The sequence below is a fragment of the Rhinatrema bivittatum genome, chromosome 15 (genome assembly GCF_901001135.1).
Source record: "Rhinatrema bivittatum chromosome 15, aRhiBiv1.1, whole genome shotgun sequence".
In the NCBI taxonomy this organism is placed as follows: Eukaryota; Metazoa; Chordata; class Amphibia; order Gymnophiona; family Rhinatrematidae; genus Rhinatrema; species Rhinatrema bivittatum.
The window spans coordinates 22,722,047-22,745,693 of NC_042629.1; the positions used below are offsets into that span (position 1 = coordinate 22,722,047).

Here is a 23,647-nt window from a genome sequence, read left to right on the forward strand (position 1 = left end):
TGCTCATTGCTTAATTATCAATCCTGACCCCTTTTGCCTTCGCTTTCTTTGTTGTTCTGTTCAATTCTTTTACACCTCGCGCACAAGGTAAAACCTCTCTCCACAACGGCAAGGGAGAACCTAGCCTACGTCCTTGCAGGCTGAAACTAAATAGGTCTCTAGGGTGTGTTAGACCATGACCTTCCACCTTTTCAATTTCATATTTGCCTTTAGCTTTCTACACTGTGTTGTCTGCTTACCAGAGAGATCTGGACCTCTTTAGATTCCCAAAAGGCAGAAGGGACAGACTCTTATTTCACTGGTAATCAATTAAAATGATGTGCATAATAACCCAAACCTTTGCACTCCTGTCATTCAACCCCTGACATGGATCTTAAGTGCTGCCTCCCATAATTACACAATATTTGGAGAGCAAATTTTGAGACATCCCAATGAAGGCTGGGCTGTCTATTTCTTGACAAGAAAAACTGCTATTAACTGATGAGCTGCTGTTTTTCTTCTCTCTTTGTCAGCAGCACAACTTCAAACATTGACAAGGAAACAGAGTACATCTTTCGTTTTGACATCAGGTCATCACAGATAATATAATAAACACTTCTGTTTGCAATTCCTATTGTCAGGCTCTTATTTTGCAGTTTTGTAAAATTTACAAGCAGCCCATCTTATAAAAAGGAAAAAAAAAAAAAAGACTCAGTTTTCAAAAGGGAGCAAAGCAAGCAAAACTGAGTGATCAGCCAAGTCGCAAAGTTATCCCAAGATATAGGTGTACTTTTTTATTTTGCCAAAAGTACACAACGCTAAGTTCAAAACAGACATTCCCACTAATAAAACTGCACACTCACAAAACAAAAAAAGTGTGCAGCTCAACTAGTGCTTGTGCATTTGTTTCGTGCCCTTTTGAAAACATCAAATCTGTTGCCTTGAGAGAGAAGTTTCCCCAAACGGGTCACCTATCCAGAGCTCCTCCACACAGCAGAACCCACAGTGTTTGAACAGATAGGGAATGATGGACCCGCTCACTTAGCTGCATAAATCCTTAACATTATTCAAAAAACCAGCACAGATCAGAGAAAAACAATTTTAAAAATCTGTAGCCAATGCCATGACAAAATCTGTTTGCTGCAGAAAAAATTAGGCAAGGAAACACATGCCTTTATATTAAAACTATGAATCCACTTTGCAAGCTGAAGAGCAAGCATATAGTTAAACTCAACAAAAATAATGCTGGAAAATTATCCAAACAACCACATCATAGCTACTCAGTTTGGTTGGCATTATATTATACATCCATTATTCTAAATCTATATATAGAAGACATCAGGTAAAAAAAAATCTAATCCTGTTCCATTCAGTAGAGTAAACTAAGGGTATGCTAACCTTGCAGTCTTGTGTAACATTTGTTTCCCCAAAAGAAACTTGGCACATGAGATAAAAGAACTTCTGCATTAAGCGTGATCTTTTTTTTTTCCTTCTTTTTTTTGGCACTTCAGTGCATCACAAATTAAGCATCTAACATACTCCCCAAGTGTGAAAATATTCACTTACTGATGCCAAAGGATATTCAAGCAAAGATAATCTGTAGATTTTAATTCTGTTTTACACTCAAAATTGCCAAAGGGAAAGTATCTTACTAGTGACAACAGACAACTCATGCTAAAGGTGAAAAGTGAAGCTTATCATTAAACATGCAAATTTTAGGATTCCTGTCCTACCTAATACAGTATCTTTAAGAAACTAAAACAAACCAGTTTCAATTAAATAATATAAAGAAAATTATTGGGACAGGAATAAAGATCTCCAGACATAAAGCATATGCTTGGAAATTATCAAAGCACTTTTCAAGTCTTTCACCATCACAATTAACAATGTTGAGTTCCCCCCAGTGCATTAACATTTGCATACAGATTCGTCAAATCATCCCGACTTCTCAATTCCAAAAAAGAAAAATGCACAACCTCAGTAAGAAACAAATTCCTCAGAGAACATTTATTTCCAGAGCAATGCAATCTGTTAAGAGTTGAATATGTATGCAATGCACAGTCATATATTATAACTGTTCAAATTTGGAAATCTGGTGCAGTGTCCAGATTCCATGACAATGCAGAAACTTTCAGAGATCATTTTTAAAACACTATACATCACACCACAGACACGTTTTCCAGACACACAAAACCAGCTCTGTTAATGCATAAAACCTTGGACTTACCTTGCACTTGCCCTCTGCTCTGATGACTCCATAGGACCAGGATTAACATTAGTATCAACTGTGCTCCACCAGATGCCCTGCCACTGTTCTGTTCTCCTGCCATCTCATTATTGGAGACTGTAAACAGAGAGATTTAGTTTCAGGTTTACAGGAACCGTAGTCCCTGCAGCATCAGAAATCATGCATATGCATACACTTGGGATTCTGTTCAAAGCAGATTTATAAGATTCTCCCCTTCTAAGATAAAACGTAGTGTGGTTCCTGTGTCAATCCCCTTGAACACACAAAAATAAAAGGTCAACAAAAAAAATATATATATCATATAAAAAGGTGATGCCTCTCAGGAGTTAACATTCCCTTCTGTAGATTCAAACAAAATAAGCAGGTCAGAGGAAAGAATGTATTTTCTGGGAAATGTCTTTTGCTCTGACATTCTGTTTGAACCTGATGAAGAGAGTTTCTGCATCCAAAAGCTAGTGAAGACATTTATTAGAAAGAGTCCCGTAAAGGTGTCTCCTCATATTGCTTCATGTCCCTTCAAAAAACTGTCAGTGAAATCCACCCCTTCCATTCTGATTAGATATTACCTTTCTACTCCAAAGATTTCGAGTGGCCAACCCCAGCTCTCAAGGGCAATCAACTGGTCAGGTTTACAGGATATCCCTGATAAATATGCATGGGAGAGAGAGAGAGAGAGAGATGTGCATGCCCACTGCCTGAGCTGTACACAAACCTGTTTGATATTCATTAGTGTTATCCTGAATCCCTGACCAGGCTGGTGGCCCTTGAGAAGTGGAGTTGCCCACTCCCCTTCTCTGACCTGCCTTGGGATAATCCCGCTTTTTAGTCTCCTCCTCCTCTAGAAAAGGTGAGAAGGGGACAGGACAAGGGCAGACTGGATGCATCCATGAAAACACAGGTAGCACGACCCTCCCGTTATCAGACGCTATTTGAAAACAATCTTTAAAGCATCGATAAACATTTCTGGATATGAGGGAAGATGCTGTAACCCGGCCTGATTTTGAAGAAGAAACCAATAATGAAGGGTTTAATCTCTGGGCAAGCTTAAGTGAGAGTGTGAAGCCCCCGCCAACTGAAACGAGACATTTGTCAATAATTAGAGTCTCCCGGAATATAAAAAGGATTGAATACTTGTTCTGGTGTGTTGAGCAGCATAGATTTTTTTCATTAAATCTCTGATATACATGAATGTGCAGAGTTTAACTGTTTCTAAACTGTTGGTTCTGAATTAACTTACTGTTGCCAATGGATATAGGGGAGAGGCTTTTTGGCTCTTCACGCTGGACAGGACACACACACACACACACACTCACACACACACACAACAGAAGGTACGTGACAGAGAAGTGATTCCCAAACTCGTCCTCAGGGATGCCCCCCAACCCAGGTTTTCAGGCTGTCCACAATGAATATGCATATTTGCATACAATTCCTCAAGTATATGCAAATACATCTTATGCATATTCATTGTGGATAGCCTGAAAACTCCATTGGTTTGGGGGCCACCCGACGACAGGTTGGGAACCACTGCATTAGATTATTTTGATGCACAACTCAGGAATATTGCAAGATAGGAGATCAAATACAGATACTCAATTTATAAAAGTTTACACCATAAGATACAAAATAGGGGGGAAAATACCTTTCAATCTAACAAATTTGTATTTACTGATCCATTGCATTTGGAAACTTGTATTGCTAACAAGAATACTGAACTTGGGCTGGGAACTTAGTAATTTAGGAGGGTTAGTAAACTTATTTTGAATTTTGGTATATTACTTGTTTTTACTTTTTATGAAAAGTAATTTCCTGTGTATCTCCCCCCTTTCTATAGGGTTGATGATTGGTAGCGATGTTTACTAGTATTATTGCTTTGTTATAATTTTTGCTAGCCTATAATTATTATTGCTTTATATTACTGTATTAAATTAAAAATCTTTAATAAAGATATAATTACAAAAAAAAAAAAAAAAGGAAAATGTTTTCTAAATTCAGCTTTGAGAACATTTAGTATTGAAGAAATCAAAGTATGGTTGCCATGTTGGTTGACTTGGATACACAGAAACATAGCAAACACTCAGAAATCTGTCAAATATTTGATTGCATTTATAAAAAATGTACTGGGACCTAAGAAATCTGTATTTTTGTAATAAAATTAAACATTTTTTTAGAACATATACTAGCTAAAACTACAGTAAAGCCAGAGCCCATATTGTTAAACTGAAAAGTGGAAATGTATCTGACTGGGTTCTAATAAATGATTAATGTGGATAACCAATCAGTTACTCTGACCCTGGGCCCTTGATTTTATTTGAAAAATTCAACAAAAATTCAGAATTGTCAAGACAGATGTTAAAATCTTGCAGATACCCACTATTCAAACCATCCCACAGTCAAGGGAACTTTGGGATACACTAACAACCATAGCTCTGGGTAGCTCCAGATGTGAACTGAAGAAACACTGATATTAAAAGCCTCAAAAGGTCAGATTTGTATGATCAGTTTGCAGCTTGTCTTACTTGGACTCTGATTACCTCATCTATTTCACACTGGATAGGGGCTCAAGTTTAATCCATACTAGTTCAGTCAACTGTAGGTAAAACTGTCTTGGCCTTGGTTAACATGTTTTCTGTGTGTGGTGAGGGCAACATTCAAAGCTATTTATTTTATACAAAGAGAAAAGGTATCTGCAGAAAAAGCATATGCAAGTATCTTGGTAAGTTTTAAAACTAAAGCACATGCATTTGCTTTCAAAACTGGTGCTAAGTCTGTGGGTAAAAAAGCACCCATGGATTTTCCCCAAGCAGATGGCATATACAATGCCACTGCTCAGTAAAGGATTTTAATGCATGGTCTCATGTCTTTTTCAAATAAATCAAAATGCCATTTTTCTCAGACATTTAATGAAACAGGACAACTTTTTTTTTTTTTAATTCAGGTGGTCTTTCATAGAATGCTTTTTTTTTTTTTTTATAAAAGATTATGAAATAAATTCCCTTCTATTGACACAGGTTTTCTGAGGGTATCCAAGACTTCATGGGGAAGAACAAGAAAAACTGATTACATAACATGCAAGTCTTGGCCACACAAGCTTGTGCTCCTGCAAAGAAATTTCACTTTCCATGTTGTCTGATTGTGCATCTCTTTTTGTCCTTAATGCATACAAGAACTTTGTCATCATCAGCATCTTGGGAAACATCTTTCCCTTCTTATAGAGAAAAGAGAAGTGTCAATGTATTGTTCCCATTAAAAAGTGTTTGACCTCTAGCCAAAAGGTACAAAGCAAAATTTTCAATTAAAAAAAAAAATACTGAGAGTGGACTTTGGTAACAAAGTACAAAATTTAAGGATCAATCAAAAGATTTAACAGTGCTTTTAGCAGAAATTTTCCTTACAGAACATTTTACTAAGGAATTTTTTTCCCTTCTTGAAATTAAACCTTTGGACAAAACATGTACCATTTCAAAACCATAATGAAAGGGTGGGTGGAAGTGAAAACTGGTCAAAGATATTTAAGAAAGGGGTATAGTTGGGACTACAGTTACCAACTGGCTCCAGATTTTCAGGACAGTCTAATCTGATCTTGGTTTTATACCAGGACTTGTAATCTTGCTTTTCTTAAGGCATGTAATAGGGAAGTCAGTACTACAAGTCCCTGCATGCATCAGGGTAAAAAAAAAAGGGGGGGGGGGATGACTAGCTGGCAACCCACTATACCAAGGGCAGCCCTCCAGTCACACCATGAGCCCTTTCAGACTAGTCAGAGATAGATATGTGAATCCTTGAGGCCAGGGCAAGGTAGGTCACTCTGCAAACAAACCAGCATCAGTCAGGCAACAGGCCACAACCAAGCTAGAGCACAAAGAACATGCAAGAGTCTAGACAGACAGCAGGCAAAGTCCAGTAACAAGCTGAGGCCAAGACATGCAAAGCAAAATCCACTAAATAAGCAAATGTCAAGACAGACACCAAACAAAGCCAGCCTCCAACCCTCAGCAACTCAGATTACACAAGTATAGAACCTATTACTTAAACAAGACCCACCACAATGAGTTTATATGCAGGAAGAGTGATGACATCATCAGGGCGAGCCTTAGCAAGTCCAGGGTGCTGGGCCTATAAAACTAGGAAGTGAAGCAAGACTAAAACCAAATAGCAATGAAGCCAAAGCTGGAGATTATGCTAGAACTTTCATAGGTGCCAGACATCAATGCTAAAGGTATATAATACACTCTATTTGTGACAGTTATGGATAGCAGCAATGGGAGTTCAGGTGAGAAAGTGAATGGAGAATATATGCTAGGCGAGCAGGAAGCTGGTATTGGTTTAGATCAGGGGGCCTCCAAATCAGTCTCTAAAGTCCTCAAACAAGTCTAGTTTTCAGGATTTCCACAATGAATGTACTTGTAGATTAAATAATTTTATGCATATGTCTCACATGAAAACCAGACCAGTTTATGGCTAGAGGACTGTGGTTTAGCCAACAAAAATGTGCACTTATCTTCCTAAAATGGTAAAAAAAAAACCAAATAAAAACCACAGATGGTTTCAATTGAGGGACAATTGATCTCTCTGTGCTGTCATTTACTATGATACTATGAAAAAGCCTAAAGCTTAAGTAGCACATCTTTCCAGACGGAAGGGAGAAATCTATTTTTGCCTGAACATTAAATCTGGCCATAAACTTTAAAATCCATGAAGCTTCAGAAACCACCATAAACATTGTGGAAAGCATCCAGCACTTGAAATACAAAACAAAAAAAAAAACAAAAACTTGCACATTGTCTCAATTTGTAACTTATATTCTTACTGAATTCTAATGATGTTAACAGAAATTGTCAGAAATGAAGGCAAGTGTTAGGTAAAAGGGTCAGAGTTCCCATTAGGAAAAGGAGACGCTTGCTAGCAGGTACTGTCCATTTTGAGTACTTTTAAGGGGAAGTTCTAAGGGGACAGAGTTGATGGAAGGAAGGAACTCATTGATTGCACTCTATCTATATGAATACAACTCTTTCCTGTGATCCTGCAGATTCCAAGGGAACCACATCCATCCTCTAACTTGAGATACCTCTGCTCCTGCATGCAAGAAAGGTAATCATTGGCCTGGATTAATCAAATATTGCATGCTTATAATCCCCCTACCCTCCCCCCCAGGATGCTATGGTCATCCGAGGTCTTCTCGGAGTCCTCTGTGTTTTATCTGGCAGAATTAAGGGACAGGACCTTTTCCATGGCTAGTTCAAGTGATGGACCTCATTGCCCACGGAGCTAGGCATGACAGCATGTACAAACTTTCAGATACTGTTTAAGATATAGCATATAGAGTAAGAGGCTGTTATGCCTTAACTTTCTGACCTGTGGGTGAGCTTTTTTTGGCAGACTTTTTTGTATTGCTTTTCTTTGTCTGACTTTATTATATATGTACTTCTATTGTGAACCACTTAGGGCTGTGTATAAAATAGCATATAAATTCTCAAAATAGATATTATAGCAATGCACACTGGTACGTCAGGAATATCAAAGTCATAAACTTCACTGTAGAGACAAACACATGAGATACTAGCAAATAAAAATGTGAGACAGGTAGGGAGACAAAGAACTGTACATCACCAAAACAAAAAACAGGCCCAATAAACTTCCTAGTGATTTTTTTATACTAATCTGATCCAATTTGTCATATTTACAGTGATACATAGGAATGCATCAAAATACTACATCTTAATAAGGTTAGATGGGAAAGATAATTGTGAATTAAATTTTCACAATAAAAAGCATTACAGCAAGAACATTTTTTATATCTTTGTGACAACTCTGGACTGGCATTGCAGTAAAGGAGAAAATTGTATCTTAAAGTTATTTTGCCCAGCTTAGCAGAAAATTGAAGTTTTGAAATGTAAAACTGCTTCATAGAAATAAACATAGCCTGGGTGACCTGTTTTGAAGATGGTCAGTAATCAGGAAGAGTAGGATATTGGGTATCTGGTAAGGTAGCTAGCATTTCCAAATTATAGAGGGAAGGGCTTTTAGTTCTTTCAAATGGATGAAGGCCTAAGCTATTTCCAGATTGACTAAACCCCCAGGTATAAAAAAAAATAGTTCTATTAAACTTTATAGCCAAGTGTAAAAAACAAATCCACAAGTTCAGATCTGGAAGGTATTCTCACATTTTTTTGTCAATCAAGAATAGCAACTCTCCCAGACTGCAGACATCAATTCAATCTGACAGGTTTTCAATTCTAAAATATATTTTGCAATCTTGAGAGATCCAGGGAAATGCCAATTTCTAATCTGGTTCATGCTTGCACCCAATTCTATTTTGTGGTTTCCACAACTCAGCTTGGGTTAAAAAAAAAAAACTAATCCTTAAACCATAAGAACATGTTTCATACATTACCATCTGAATGATGTTTTCTTACACTCAAGCACAGGTTTAATCTAGGAAAAGTGACAAATATCAAAGTCCCAAAAATTATTCAGTATTTTGTTAAAGTATGACTCTTCAAAATCATAATTTCAGCTCTTATTTTCATCAACCTCTAGCTAAAATTGTACAGGCTTTCAGTGAAACCTCAAATACCTCGTGTAAGGAAGACCTGTGCACTGGTACCATTGCCAGAGATGGAAAAACGACAGGCAGGGCTGACTTACAGCTGTAGCACCCACCCATACACTGGGCAAGAATGAAAAAAGGGTGGGGGGAAGAACTGCAGGGAGGGCTCCCCCCATCCTCCAAAAAGGTTAAAGCTCTTCAGCGTTTCTGCAGCATCACTTCCAGTTGATGAGGGGAGGGGAGGGGAGGGGAGGAGCGGGGAAGGGGCCATCAGGGATAAGAGTTCCCAAAAGTAAGTAAAACCAAAGCTTAAGCCAAACACCACACTTATCAGATGCTCACTTTATTTATTTATTTATTTTTGCCCAGTACACTATTTGTGAAGCTAAACAAGTACCTGCACTAGCAGCATGCAAATTGCTTAAGTGTGTAACGAGGTCACATTCCTTCTGGAAGGATATTTTGTTGGAAAAATGACTGGAGGTTTCTGAAAGTCATTCTTTTTGGAATTCAGGCACAAACTTTTCATCTATCTTCCTGATGGAAAAAAAATTATAGATTTAGGGGTCTTGTGATCAGATGAAATTAACTTTTTTCCCCTAATGGTTTCTTTTTTGACAAATGAGGGAGCTTTTAAGCAGGTCCATGCTCTTTTTAGCTCTCACTAAAGCAACTCAGGACTACTTCATTGCCTTATAGAAAGAATATAGCAATGCAAGCGCTAATATTTGCATGACATTAATCCAAAGAGCCAGCTCACCCTGTTTAGGAATGAACAATGGTTCCTGTTTAGCATGGATTCCAGCATTCTCCTGGGCATTAGTTACCAATCATTTGTTGAAGGAATGGCAGCAGTACATAGCAAATGCATTTCTTCCTTCCAGAGCGGCACAGCCACCCTGGAGCAGCGGTCCCTTTCCCTACAATCCTCATCTCCCCAGAATCCCCCTCCCTTAAACTTACACTCTTGCTCCAAAGCCTGTGCCCTGATAGGGGACAAAGTCATTTCTTTTTTATAATTTATTCATTTTTTCAAATTTTACATCAAGAACCAACTTGACTGCAGAAAAAAAGTATACAGTAATATACCAGAATACAATCCTCATGCAATAAGAAAAACATAGGAAAACTGAACATATTCTTATACATTTTAAGTCCACAATTATGGAGAATCCAAGTTAGAATTACCAATACTTATAAAGAAAAAGATAGGAAATCAAACGGTAGCAACCTATGGGGGTCATACCATATAAGAGAGAGAACAATCCCATACATATTAGGATACCCAGGGAGAGAACAAATCATAGCAAATCATCAATTAACTAATTTACTTTTATCACACAAACTGCGTCAATTGGGAAGGAGAATAGAAAAGAAAAGAATTCTCTTTATATTTAATGTAACATTTACAAGGAGATTTGATCAAGAAATATGCCCCTATTTGTAAAACCTGGGGTCTGAGTAATGGAAATTGTTTTCTTTTCTTCTGGGTCGTCTTAGATACGTCAGGAAAAATCCTCACTTGCATTTTCATGAAAGATTCTGACAAGTGTTTTAAAAAAAAAGTCCCGTTCCAAAGCAAAAGTCACAATGATGGTTGCAGACGTTGCTTGTATTTCATCTGATAATTCCAATAATTCAGTAATATTTAGGCCAGTAGTAACTATTTCTCCCCCTGGATCTTCTGGGAGATCTGGAATATTACTCTTTTCTGCTCCAGTAAGGTTCTCTCTTGGCTTTTTTCCAAACGGTACATAAAATGCCCGCACTAATGGTGGAATAATGTCTTGCCTTACTTTCAAGATTTCCATTAAATATTTATTAAACATATCTCTAGGTGAAATATGTGCTACTCTTGGAAAGTTCACCAATCGAAGATTCCTAACTTTCAGAGTATCCATAAAATATCGGGCTTGGTAGTGTGTCCATCAGTGCTCGCGCATGTTTCCCAGCCCGCCGATAGATGGCACTATAATATCAGGCTTGGTAGTGTGTCCATCAGTGCTCGCGCATGTTCCGCAGCCCGCCAATAGATGGCGCTATAATATATCGGGCTTGGTAGTGTGTCCGTCAGTGCTCGTGCATGTTCCGCAGCCCGCCGATAGATGGCGCTATAATATATCAGGCTTGGTAGTGTGTCCGTCAGTGCTCGTGCATGTTCCGCAGCCCGCCGATAGATGGCGCTATAATATATCGGGCTTGGTAGTGTGTCCGTCAGTGCTCGTGCATGTTCTCCAGCCTGCCGATAGATGGCGCAGGTGGCTCCCTGGTTGCCTTGGAGACTCAAACACGCCAGAGGTACGAAGGACAGCAGTCATCGCGGGACAGGCAGAATATAGCAGAGGAGACCCTGGCATGCCGTGAATAGAGCGTGTCCCACAGCACACGCTCCATTTGCGGTGAGGATGAAGGCCCAGTGCGCCGTTCACGGCAAAAAGGGAAGGGCCCCATGTGCCGCGATTGGCGCACCCGGGCCTTCATCTTTGCCGTGAACAGAGTGTGTGCCACGGGACACACTCCGTTCATGGCATGCCAGGGTCTCCACTGCTATTTTCTGCTCCAGGCGAAAATGGAAAGCTCCATGTGCCGCGAACAGCGCACCAGGCCTTCATCTTCGCCGCGAACAGCACGGGTCCCGCAGCATGCCGGTGAGACAGAATGTGTGTCAGGGAGGGGAAGGTGTGAGAGAGAGCATGGGGGGGGGGGGGTGCCGGTGAGAGAGAATGTGTGTGTGAGAAAGGGGGGGTGACAGAGCATTGTTGGTGAGAGGGGGGTCACAGAGAGCATTGTTGGTGAGAGGGGGTGGGGAGGGTGTGAGAGCATGGTAGGTAAGAGGGTGGGTGGGGGGAAGCTTGACTGTGGGTTTCAGAAAGAGGGAGCCTATATGAGGGAAGGGGGATGTCTGTGAGAGAGAATGTGTGTGTGAGAGAGGAGAGGGGGTGTGGGAGAGTGCAAGAGACAGCTTGGTTGGTAAGAGGGGGGGAGTGCGGGGGATGCTTATATAAGAGCATATGTGCCAATAAAAACATGGGGGGGGATGCCGGTAAGAGAGAATGTGTGAGAGAGGGGGGATGACAGAGCATGGTTGTTGAGGGGGGTGAGGAGGGTGTGAGAGCATGGGAGGTAAGAGAGGGTGGGTGGGGGGATGCTTGACTGTGGCTTTCAGAGAGAGGAAGCCTATATGAGGGGAGGGTGATGCCGGTGAGAGAGAATGTGTGTGAGAGAGGAGAGGGGGTGTGGGAGAGTGCGAGAGACAGCTTGGTTGGTAAGAGGGGGAGTATGCGGAATGCTTGAGTGTGGGTTTCAGAAAGGGAGCCTATATGAGGGCATATGTATGTGTGTGCCAGAGAGTGAGGGAGCCTGTATGAGGGGGTGTGTATGTGGAAGGGACACTCTTACAGTGAATTTATAGGGAAATTCTGCTCAAAACAAGAACAGATGTGCCAATAAAAAGGCTCGCCGCACGGGTGTAAAACGGGTACAGTTGCTAGTTTTCTATATTCTCTATTTTATTCAATAAAGTACATTATCTTTAACCAAAGAGTCCTGCATAATCTTATTAGAACTCATTGTCGACTTAGTTTCAGTTATTTGCTGGTTTAAAACTGTTTTCCAATGTTTTTATTTGGACTTCATGGTCCTCCAACTTTACTGTTACCGGTTCTAGTTGTTTAATAATCAAATTTCCCAAGTCTTCGATTGCCTCCCAGAGTGAGTCAAGCGTTACTTGAGATGGTTTTACAAGAGTAAATATGGAACTTATCTTTAGAGGAGCTAAGGAACTGCCAGGTGTCCTCAGCCTGAGTTCTCCTACGTCTGGGCTGCCAGCGGACTCATCATGCCTCCCAGGCACGGCGTCCAAGCCTTCTCCTCCCAGGAACGAACTCCCTGCCTGGTGTCTCCCTCAGTTTGCAACTTTGGCAGTCTACTCCACCAGGTTCACATCCGGGTCTCTCAGCGTGACAGGGTTCGCTGACGCCTCTCACCATCGGGGACAAGGTTGTTTGAGTCCGGCAGGGAACTCCACTCCCCTTCCATGGTTCCCTGCCATAGCGACTGACGTTTGGACCCCATGAAGGACGTGGGCATCCATTGGGCCAGTCAAAGGTGTCTCCGGGGCAGCCCCAGGGTGAGCTTTCTCCATTGCCCCCCTTTATCTGGCTGAATGGGGCATTATTCCAGGAAATTTCTATAAGGTAATATCTCCACGGCTTTCGGTGCTACCATGCCGGCGCCATCTTGGATCCGCCCAATTTTCGGGACAAAGTCATTTCTACCACTTTCTGTTCCCCTGACCATGTCCTAGCTGAGGTAATGCACTCACCCTAAGTACATTTTGAAAGGGAATGGAAATATGGATTTTTAGTCTCTTTTCCAAAGTAAGGATCAAGACCCTTTACAGATTTTTCCTATTCAGGTGCAATAAGTCTCTCTTCCAAATAAACATAGCTACCTGAGCTAACAGAAGCCAAAATGACATGCCCAAAGTCACAAGAAGGGGAAGTAGGATTTGAAGGCTGGTTTGCAGCCCCTTGCTGTAACTATTTAATGCCTTCTCCCCAATGTCTACAAAGTCAAGCACATGGGCAACTCCTATGAATTAGTCTACCACTTCCAGACTTAAACATAGAAACAAAGAAATGACAGAAAAGGACCAAACAATCCATCCATTCTGCCCAGCAAGCTTATGGTAGCATCAGCTGCACCATACAGGTCTCCCCCATAATGGTAGCAACTGCCAAGCCATACAAGTCACCTCCATACTTAGTTTCCCAAATCTTGTTGGTTGCTATCTGAGTCCAATTCCCCTTCATCTCTTGCTGTTGAAGCAGCAATATTGGAGTTGCATCACAAGTATAAGGCTTATTGGTTACAGGTAGTAACAGCTGCATCAGCAAGTTCTCCCAGACCATAAAATTCAATGTCCTTGTTGGTTGCTGTCTGAATCTAATTCCCCTTTGCCCCCCATTAAAGCAGAGAGCAATAATGGAGTTGTATCAACAGTATGAAGGCTTATTGGTTACCCCCATGCACTCTTTTCCTTATTTCCATCCTCTAGCCTTTATGGATCTACAGTGTTTATCCCATGTCCCTTTGAAATCTTTCACTGTTTGTCTTCACCACCTCCTCTGGGATGGCATTCCAAGCATCCACCACCCTTCTCTGTGAAGAAATATTTCCTGACTATTCTGAGTTGTCCTCCCTGGAGTTTCATTTCGTTACCCCTAGATCTTCTAATTTCTTTCCAAAAGAGGTGGTTTGTCTATTGTGCATCATTAAAACCTTTCAGGTATCTGAAGGTCTGTATCATATCTCCCCTGCACCTCTCCTCCAGGGTACACATATTTAGGTCCTTCAAACTCTCCTCATAAGTCATTTGATGGAGAAACCCCACCATTTTTGTCACCTTGAGATACTGTCTCCAAAACTGAACACAATACTCCAGATGAGGCCTCACCAAAGACCTGTACAAGGGGATTATCACCTCCTTTCTTACTGATTATTCCTCTCTATACAGCCCAGCATTCTTCTGGCTTTAGCTCTTGCCTTGTCACATTGCTTCGCGGTCTTTAGATCACTAGACACTATCACCCCAAAGTCCCTTTCTTGCTCCATGCACAACAGCCCTTCAACCCCCAATACATACAACTCCTTTGGATTGCCACACCCCAAATGCATGACTCTGCACTTCTTGGCATTGAATCCCAACTGCCATATCTTCAACCACTGTTCAAGCTTGCTTCAATCACGTCTCATTCTCTCTACTCCTTCCGGCATATCCAGTCTGTTGCAGATCTTAGTATCATCTGAGAATAGACAAACTTTACCTTCTATACCTTCCGCAATGTCGCTCACAAAGATACTGAACAGGACCAGTCCCAACACCGATCCTTGTGACACTCCACTTAACACAGTTCTCTCTTCAGAGCAGGTTCCATTTACCATCACACGCTGTCTTCTATTGTCAACCATCTTGTAATCCACACCACCTTGGTAATCATTCCGAAGCTTCTCATTTTATTTACAATCTCTCTGTACCACTTGGACGTTTCTAGCAAGGTCATTGGTTCCCAGATGGATATCAACTTCAGAGTCCTTTCTTGCTTTTTGGATTGCTTTGACTATCTCAATATCATTTCTACCAGCCGATGATCCTGGAAGGCTTTTAACTAGTGATTCCCTTGAAAAGAGTTCTCATATTAGTACCTCTGTCACCCAGCACAATGAGCTTTCTTATATTATTTGGTTGTATAATTTAATTTGTGTGTATTGGGTTTCTTCGTGCCTTTCAGAAACCACTTCAATCTCCATTACGAGAGCTTCTTCATTATTTAAGACAAGGCATTTTGTACTTGTCACTTGAGTGTCTCTGCCTCACAGGTCTTATTCTACCAGAGCCCACTGTAATCCATATGTTCTTGTCTTCCTGTACACTCTGAGGAAGTGCGGAGGAAGGACATGTGGGCTGCACAATTGTGAAGAATGGGTGTCTTTGGGTCACAGGTCTTATCCTACCTGAGCCCGCTGAAAACCACTTTTTTTCTGGGATATTAAATTTTCTGTGGTAACGGCGGATACAATTGCTGAATTGTGTAAAGTGGGTGAGGATTTATTTTTGGTGGTTTCTAATTCAGCCTTAAGGTGAGCCAACTCATTTTTCAGGGCAGAGAGTTCCGAACAAATGGGACAAGCCCTAAGTTAATAACAAAAATTGTGGAAATCGCAATATTATAAATATTAGCCTAAGAAGGTGTCAGCAAGCCTGACGGTATATGTCTTTATAGCAGACACTAACCGGTCTACTCAATCATCCACCTTCATCAGTTTTTAATGCTTTAATACTACAAAAATTATTTTTATAGAACTTTTTTCTTTTTAGTTAAAATTGTCCTCCATGGAATTCAAAGTATATCAGACTCTTATCGGACAGCTCATTCTTATTGCCCTACACGGGCCGGTGTTTCGCTTGCTAAGCTTCGTCAGGGGCACATCAAAAGATGTTTTAGCAAGAGTCAGTTACCTACAATAACCATATAATAATTAATTTATATATCGAAAGAGGAAAAAAATAGTACTTATCTTAGTAGAAGCAAGGCTACCGTTCAAAATGGACTTCACGTCTCAGCCATCTTGTCAAAAGGGGTTTGGAGGAACTGAAACCGAGGTTCAGGACTCTTTAAATTCACCTGAATTCTGACGTCAGTGACCTAGGTCAAGTGTGGTTGAGATATCATGAATTGAACAATGAAAAATCATTTAAAGAGCATAATCACCCCAGAAAAGCATGCAGTTCTAATTCATTATTTAACCCAATTGGAAACACAGTGTTGAGTCTATATATCCAGCGCTGTTCAGCTTGCAGTAAAAGGCGATGTCGGTCTCCCCCGCGCCAATGTGGTAATATATGATCTATAGCACAGAAACGTAGATCAGCAAAAGTATGTTTATGTTCTTGACAGGGCAAAACCAGCGGTTCGTCTTCTCGATTGTTTTTGATGTTAGAACGGTGTTCTATCATTCTGGTCTTTAAAAGACGCTTAGTTTTCCCAAAGTAGAGTAATGAGCACGGACATTGGATCAAATAGACCACCATCGAAGAATCGCAAGTAGTGTCATGTTTTAAAAAAATTTTATATCCTGAAGGTAACAGTAATTGATCTTGAACAGACATCGATGATTGGCATACAGAACAAGTGGCATGGGTGATGTGATCCAGAGGTATGACTAGGTGGAACTGACGTCACAGAACTGTCAGATTTTACTAACAGATTTCTCAAATTTGCAGCACGAGAGAAAGTGATACGTGGTGGTAGATTGAAAATCTCATGTACTTGTAATACATGCCAATATTTCAAAATAGACTCTCGAATTTTTGGAGCAGCAGAGGAATAGGGTAAAATGCAAGTCTGACGTTCAGAATCATCTACTGTACGTGGAAGGAAAAGGTAATCCCGATGAGAGTATTTTGCACGAAGGTAAGCCTTCCTAATACACGACCGAGGCTTGCTGACACCTTCTTAGGCTAATATTTATAATATTGCGATTTCCACAATTTTTGTTATTAGATTATTTCTGTGGTTATCTACTGACTCCCAGTTTGTTTGTTGTGACAAGCCCTAAGTTCCCAGATCTCCCTCAAGATAAAGGCTCCACAATTGATACATTGGATAGTCCTCATTTTGCTCATTCTATTTGATAGAGAACACCTAAAGGCTTACCAAATTAGCAAATTTGTTACCATTCAAGTCAGACTATATTAGAACAAACCCTGGGATGTTTGGGTAGAGGGTTAGGGTGGGAATAAGTTAAACAGTTGCTATTAGCTACTCTAATTTTAGCTTACATGGAGCTATAGGGATTTTGTAGGAGTAAACAAAGTGAGGTAAATGCATATATATATATATTTTTTTTAATCTGCTTTCTGCACCAAGATTCAAAATCAATACTCTATCCTACCTGCCCTTCAGTGCAACAGCCTGAGCAATCCTCTTGCATCACCACAATGCAAACACACAAAACTTTTGGTTATATTCCAAAGATATCAGGCAGTAATATCATATACTTAGCTTTGGAGCTGACAGCTCTTAGGGACAGGAACTATCCAGTGTGCAGACTTATTCAAATATCGTTCATAGGCCTATTCGCCACTGGGTATTTGTTTATCCGGGGATAGGGCATCCCCAGAGGGCCAGTCACTCCGATCACATGCTTTTTTTTCCAGCTTTCTGGCCCAAAGAAACCTGCGAGGCCATGGAAAAACCCATCCTGTCACAGCCTGAAGAGAGGTCCTGTGCACCCATCCTTCTGTGGCCTGAAGAGAGGCCTATGCAGCCACAGCCCAGGCCCTCCCCGTTGCAGGAGCTGTGGGTAGCAGTGGCCACCTCCCTTCCAGCATTGAGCAGCGCTGCCGTCCCACAGCGGACAAAGGGCAGAAGAAAAGGGGAGGCCTGAAAGCTGTGTGAATGCTTGTGTAAGAGACCGCGTGTGTGTGTGTGTAAGAGACCGCATGTGTGTGAAGTGAGTACATGTGCCTATGATAGCCTGAGACTGCATGAGAGCCTTTTGTATGTGACAGTGTATATGTGAGTGGGCTTGTGTGACAGCATGTCTGTTTGGGACAGAGGTAAAGATTGAGGCCCCCTCCCCAATCCACAACAATCCGTGGGTGATGGGAAATCTAAAGATCCCAGGTATGGAGAGTTGGAAACTTTTAATCCTATTTTAAATTTAAGTTATTTCATCTCTGCTGTCTAGTGTTTGGGAAATATTAGATATTTCATATATATATATACTGTTCTGGATAAGCCATCATGGCAGTTCGAAAAGACTTGTGTTAATTACTGGATGTTCATTGGCTATTGCCTGCTTGACAGTTTTTTAGTATGGTTTTATTGTTTTATGTCTCGACTTTATTGCTTAATGTTTTATGAGGAATAATTCTGTTTTTCCATTATTGCACTGCATAATAGTCAGGCTTGCTGTGTTTGCTAGAGCATGTGTGTGAGCAAGAGTGAGTGAGCCAGTAAACATGTTAGAGAGAACAAGCACACCAATGAGCATTGGGTGAGCAAGAGAACTTTTTAAAAAAGGTGAGCATGTGTGTGAGCCAGTCAGCATGTATGTGAGAGAACATAAGGGAGTTTGTGTAAGAATGAGCTTATGTTACAAAGTGAGTGTATATATGAGTTTGTGCATACCTCCTATCCCTGCCTAATCCTTTCCAATCTCAGGTTGACTGGAATCTAAAGTTCCCAGCAAGGGATTTTTTTGCCTTAGTTTTAATTATTGGGTGTTTGATGCATCTGTTTTGAAATATTTTTATTAGAAAATTGTTTAAGTTATATATTTTTAATCATCCAATGTTCTATTCATCAGCTGCTTTGAAATATTTTTATGAATATGATTTTACTATTGATTGGTTTATATATCTTGATTTTGATGTTTAATGAGGAATGGTGATTGTCATTGCACTGCATATGGAGTCTGCCTCATAGTTTCCAATTCAGTTTTTTGGGATTTTTTTTTTTTTGCATGTTTCTAGTTACTTTGTCTCTTTATTCCGTATTTGCTGAGGGTCTGTGGTTCTGCATGTGAGGTATTCTGCTAGATTATACTTTATGTAGGGATCTATAACAGCTTGACTTGTTCTGTTATCTTAATATCAGGTGTATTGATAGGGCAGTGCAGAGCCTGGGGAACTATAAAAGCAGACTCTAGCACTCAGCCAATGGGAATGCACTGGACAAAAAGGGATGGGGAAATAAATAAATAAATAAATAAATAAAAAAATATAGGCTGGGCTTCCCTCTTTAAAGGGTCAGTTGGCTATGGAAAAAGAAAATTATTCCTTACCTGCTAATTTTCGTTCCTGTAGTACCATGGATCATTCCAGACTGTGGGTTATGTTCCCTGTCCAGCAGATGGAGTTAGAACCAAAAATTCCCAGGGGAGGACCTATATAGCCACGCCTCCCTCACCTCAATCCTCAGTAACTGGACTAGCAAAGCCAAGACGAGAAGAGACAGAACCAGAGGAATCAATTAATCTCAAAAATAACAGCTGTAAGTGACAGCAACTAACTTGTACTCAAACTGTAACTGAGAACTTGCAAACAGCACTGTGTTCAAAGACACAGCTCGCAATAACTAGAGATACAGAGTGAAAATATTGTGAAGACAGGAAAACAGGGATGGCCCACAAAGAACCCCCAAAACCAGGGAGGGGTCTGGAATGATCCATGGTACTACAGGAACGAAAATTAGCAGGTAAGGAATAATTTTCTTTTCCCTGTACGTACCAGGATCATTCCAGACTGTGGGATGTACCAAAGCTTCCCCATCATGGGTGGGTCGCGGACAGCCCTGCCCGTATGACCCTGTCTCCAAGCTGACCGTGAGACGGCGCGCGAATGTCTAGACGATAATGTCTTGCGAAAGTGTGGAGAGACTTCCATGTGGCCGCCCTACAGATTTCCTGAGAAGAAACTGCAGAACTTTCCGCCCACGACGTCGCTTGAGCGCGGAGAGAACGTGCCTTAACAGCTAAAGGTGGAGACTTACCCACTCCGATGTATGCGGCTATAATCGCTCCTTTCAGCCAGCGAGCGATTGATTGTTTGGATGCCATGCAACCCTTCCTGGGTCCCGACCAAAGGACAACCAAATGATCGGAGAGTCGAAATTCATTAGTGACCTCCAAATAATGTATCAAAGAACGTCGGACATCCAACCGACGTAGGTCAGAAGAATCAGAGGATAAAAATGACGGAAGCTCTATCGATTGGTTGAGATGGAAAGTCGAGACCACCTTCGGCAGAAAAGATGGAACTGTCCGCAGGGATACTCCCCCTGGCGTGAAACGAAGGTATGGCTCCCTACATGATAGAGCTTGTAGTTCAGAGATCCGACGTGCTGAGCTGATCGCCACCAGGAAGATGGTCTTAAGGGTGACATCCTTGAGTGTGGCCGAAGTCAGAGGCTCAAAAGGCGGTGCACATAGAGCCCGGAGTACCAAATTGAGATTCCAAGAAGGACAAGGTGGTCTAATTGGAGGCTTCAAGTGTTTTACCCCCTTTAGAAAATGTAGGATATCTGGATTTGAGGCCGAAGCTCCCTGTCATTACTACGTAGGTAGGCTCCCAATGCCGCCACCTGCACACGAAGAGAATTATAGGCAAGGCCCAAATCCAGACCAGCCTGTAGGAAGGAAAGCACATGTGTCACCGAGGCCTGTGTTGGTAGAATCAATTTTGACTCGCACCATTCCTCAAAAACCTTCCATACTCTGACATAAGTAACCGACGTGGATGTCTTCCTAGCTTTCAGGAGCGTGGAGATGACAGATTCTGGATATCCGCGCCGTCTCAATTGACGCCTCTCAAAAGCCAAGCCACAAGACAGAAGCGATCTGCCTCCTTGAAAAATATTGGTTCTTGGCGAAGAAGACGTGGCAGATGACTGAGCCGAAGAGGGCCGTCTACTGCCAGATTGAGAAGATCTGCAAACCATGGTCAACGAGGCCACTCTGGTGCAACTAGGATCACCGGACCTTGATGCGTCTCTATCCGTCGGATAACCTTGCCCACTAGAGGCCACGGAGGAAAGACATACAGGAGACACTGTCGAGGCCAGGGAAGAACCAGCGCGTCGACTCCTTCCGCGCCGCGCTCTCGCCTGCGGCTGAAGAACCGGGCGACCTTTGCATTTGTCATGGTTGCCATTAGATCCACATGAGGTCTCCCCCAACGCTGTACTATCCTTCGCATTGCGTCTTCCGAGAGTTCCCACTCTCCAGGATCCAGGAGTTGTCGACTGAGAAAATCTGCCTGAACGTTGTCCACGCCCGCTATGTGCGAAGCCGCTAGCCGCTGTAAGTGTAGCTCCGCCCATGTCATCAACTCAGTCTCCAACGAGACTAGATGGCTTCTGGTGCCCCCCTGGCGATTGATGTCCGCCACTGTGGTTGCATTGTCCAAAAGAATCCGAACCGCTCGACTGCGTACCAGTGGGTAGAACCCCTGCAGCGCTAGACGGACTGCTCTGGTCTCCAGCCGATTGATGGGCCAAGTGGACTGTTCCATCGTCCATCGGCCTTGGAGAGACCTGTCCTGACAGACCGCCCCCCCAGCCGGTGAGACTGGCATCCGTGGTGACAACCACCCAATCCAGGTTCTGTAGAGACACTCCCTGAGCTAATTGTTGAGGGTCCAGCCACCACTGTAAGCTGAGCAAGACAACATCCGGGATGGGCAGTACTGCTTGAAAATCTCTCGACACTGGGTTCCATCGTGAAAGCAGAGACCTCTGGAGAGGCCTGAGATGAGCGAAGGCCCACGGAACCAAAACGATTGTTGAGGCCATGGTTCCCAGTACCTGGAGATAATCCCACGCCGTGGGAGCAACTAGTGCCATGAACCGTGTTACCTGAGCACGCAGAGCCCGAGCTCTGTCTGGGTGCAGAAATACCTTGGCTCAGCTGGTGTCTAAGTGTGCTCCCAGAAAATCCAGTGATTGGGTCGGTATCAGTTTGCTCTTTGAGAAATTGACGATCCATCCCAGAGACTGAAGAAGCTGTACTACCCTGTCTACAGCACGGTAACCCTGCGTCCTCGACTTCGCCCGAATGAGCCAGTCGTCTAGATAGGGATGTACAAGGATACCCTCCTTGCGGAGCGCCGCCGCCACCACTACCATGATCTTGGTGAAGACACGCGGAGCCGTCGCCAGACCAAAAGGGAGAGCACGAAACTGAAAATGCTGTCCCAAAATCTTGAAGCGTAAGAAGCGCTGATGATGGTGATGGATCGGGATGTGAAGGTATGCCTCTGTAAGGTCCAAAGAGGCCAAGAATTCTCCCGGATGCACGGCTGCTAACACTGAACGGAGCGTTTCCATACGAAAACGAGGAACTCTGAGACACTTGTTGACCGTCTTGAGATCTAGGATAGGTCGAAGAGTGCCCTCTTTCTTGGGAACCACGAAGTAGATTGAATAATGACCTTTTCCCAGTTCGGAGGCCACTACCGGTACTATCGCCCCCAGCTGTAGCAGTCGATCGAGAGTCTGTCGGACTGCTAATTGTTTGAGACGGGAACCGCAAGGAGAAAACAGAAAACGATCTTGGGGTTCGTGTACAAAATCTAATACGTAGCCTTGTCTTAAGATGTCCAGCACCCATTGATCCGACGTAATTTGGGCCCACTCCTTGTAAAAGAGAGTAAGGCGACCCCCCAGGTGGGGGATCCCCTCTTGGGTCCTTCTGGCATCATTGTGAAGCCTTCGAGGAAGGACCTGCCCCTTGAGTATCCTTACCGTGGCGGCGCCCTCGAAAGGACCGGTTCCAGGTGTGTGATCGTGTAGAAGGAGCCCGAGGTGTCTGCTGTCTAGTAGGACGCGACCTCCGTTGATTCCGGTACCTATTTCTGGAGGAATAAAAAGATTTAGAAGAACGTGGACGATCTTCTGGTAGCTTGTGCACCGCATTCTCATTAAGAGATTTGATGATCTGATCCAAATCTTCCCCAAATAGGCACCTACCCTTGAAAGGAAGAGAACTCAGGCGCGTCTTAGACGAAGCATCTGCTGCCCAGTTGCGTAGCCACAAAAGACGACGAGCGGACACCGCCGCCACCATGGAACGAGCGAGGACCCTTAACAGATCATAAAAAGCATCAGCTCCATAGGCAACCACCGCTTCAAGTCTATCAGCCTGAATAGTCTCTGCCTGTGGCAAAGATTGGGAAGTGAGAAGCTGTTGTACCCAACGCATAGCTGCTCGCTGTGCTAGGGAACTGCAGATAGCAGCCCTCATCCCCAACGCTGAGACTTCGAAGATACGCTTGAGGTAAACCTCGAGCTTGCGATCCTGGACATCCTTCAACGCCGTCCCACCCGTGACCGGGATGGTAGTATGTTTCGTGACCGCGGATACCGCTGAATCAACAGCAGGAACCTTAAGAATCTCCAAGAAATCAGTGGGGAGAGGGTATAACTTTTCCATGGCTCGACCGACTCGAAGATTGGCCTCAGGAGTATCCCACTCCCTTGAAATCAATTGCAAGATGTTGTGATGCGTGGGAAAAGCTTTCGCTAGAGGTCGTAAGCCCGCTAGGAGAGGATCCCCTTTCTTAATCTTCGGATCCTGAGCCACAGGATCCGGAGGAGGGTCAATGTCCATTTCCTGGAGGATGTGGGGGATGAGATCATCCAATTCCGCTGCTTGAAAAATATGGAGGACCCTCGGGTCGCCACCTTCTACCTGGGCCACCAGGGAGGGATCATCCGCATCTGGATCTTGCCATGGATCCCCCGACGGTTGTTGCAGCGGTAAAGGAACCACGGGGGGGGGGCGCTGAGTGGACCCCGCACCCC

The 23,647-nt window shown here is 42.7% G+C and overlaps 1 protein-coding gene and 1 long non-coding RNA gene across 11 annotated transcripts in view; one reads left to right on the forward strand and one right to left on the reverse strand.

The window, feature by feature from the left end:
* ROBO2 (roundabout guidance receptor 2) overlaps nucleotides 1–23,647 on the reverse strand; it is a 1,949,228-nt gene that overhangs the window by 1,923,310 nt on the left and 2,271 nt on the right. For all 10 annotated transcript variants that reach the window (XM_029577976.1, XM_029577972.1, XM_029577965.1 and 7 more), the window contains exon 2: nucleotides 2,207–2,323. In XM_029577976.1, coding sequence (XP_029433836.1) covers nucleotides 2,207–2,309 — 103 coding nt within the window. In that variant the 5' untranslated portion in view covers nucleotides 2,310–2,323. The remainder of the gene's footprint in view (nucleotides 1–2,206; nucleotides 2,324–23,647) is intronic.
* LOC115076467 overlaps nucleotides 6,387–23,647 on the forward strand; it is a 43,362-nt gene continuing 26,101 nt past the window's right edge. Inside the window, exons 1-2 of the long non-coding RNA XR_003852773.1 lie at nucleotides 6,387–6,446; nucleotides 7,257–7,318. This is a non-coding gene — a long non-coding RNA (uncharacterized LOC115076467). The remainder of the gene's footprint in view (nucleotides 6,447–7,256; nucleotides 7,319–23,647) is intronic.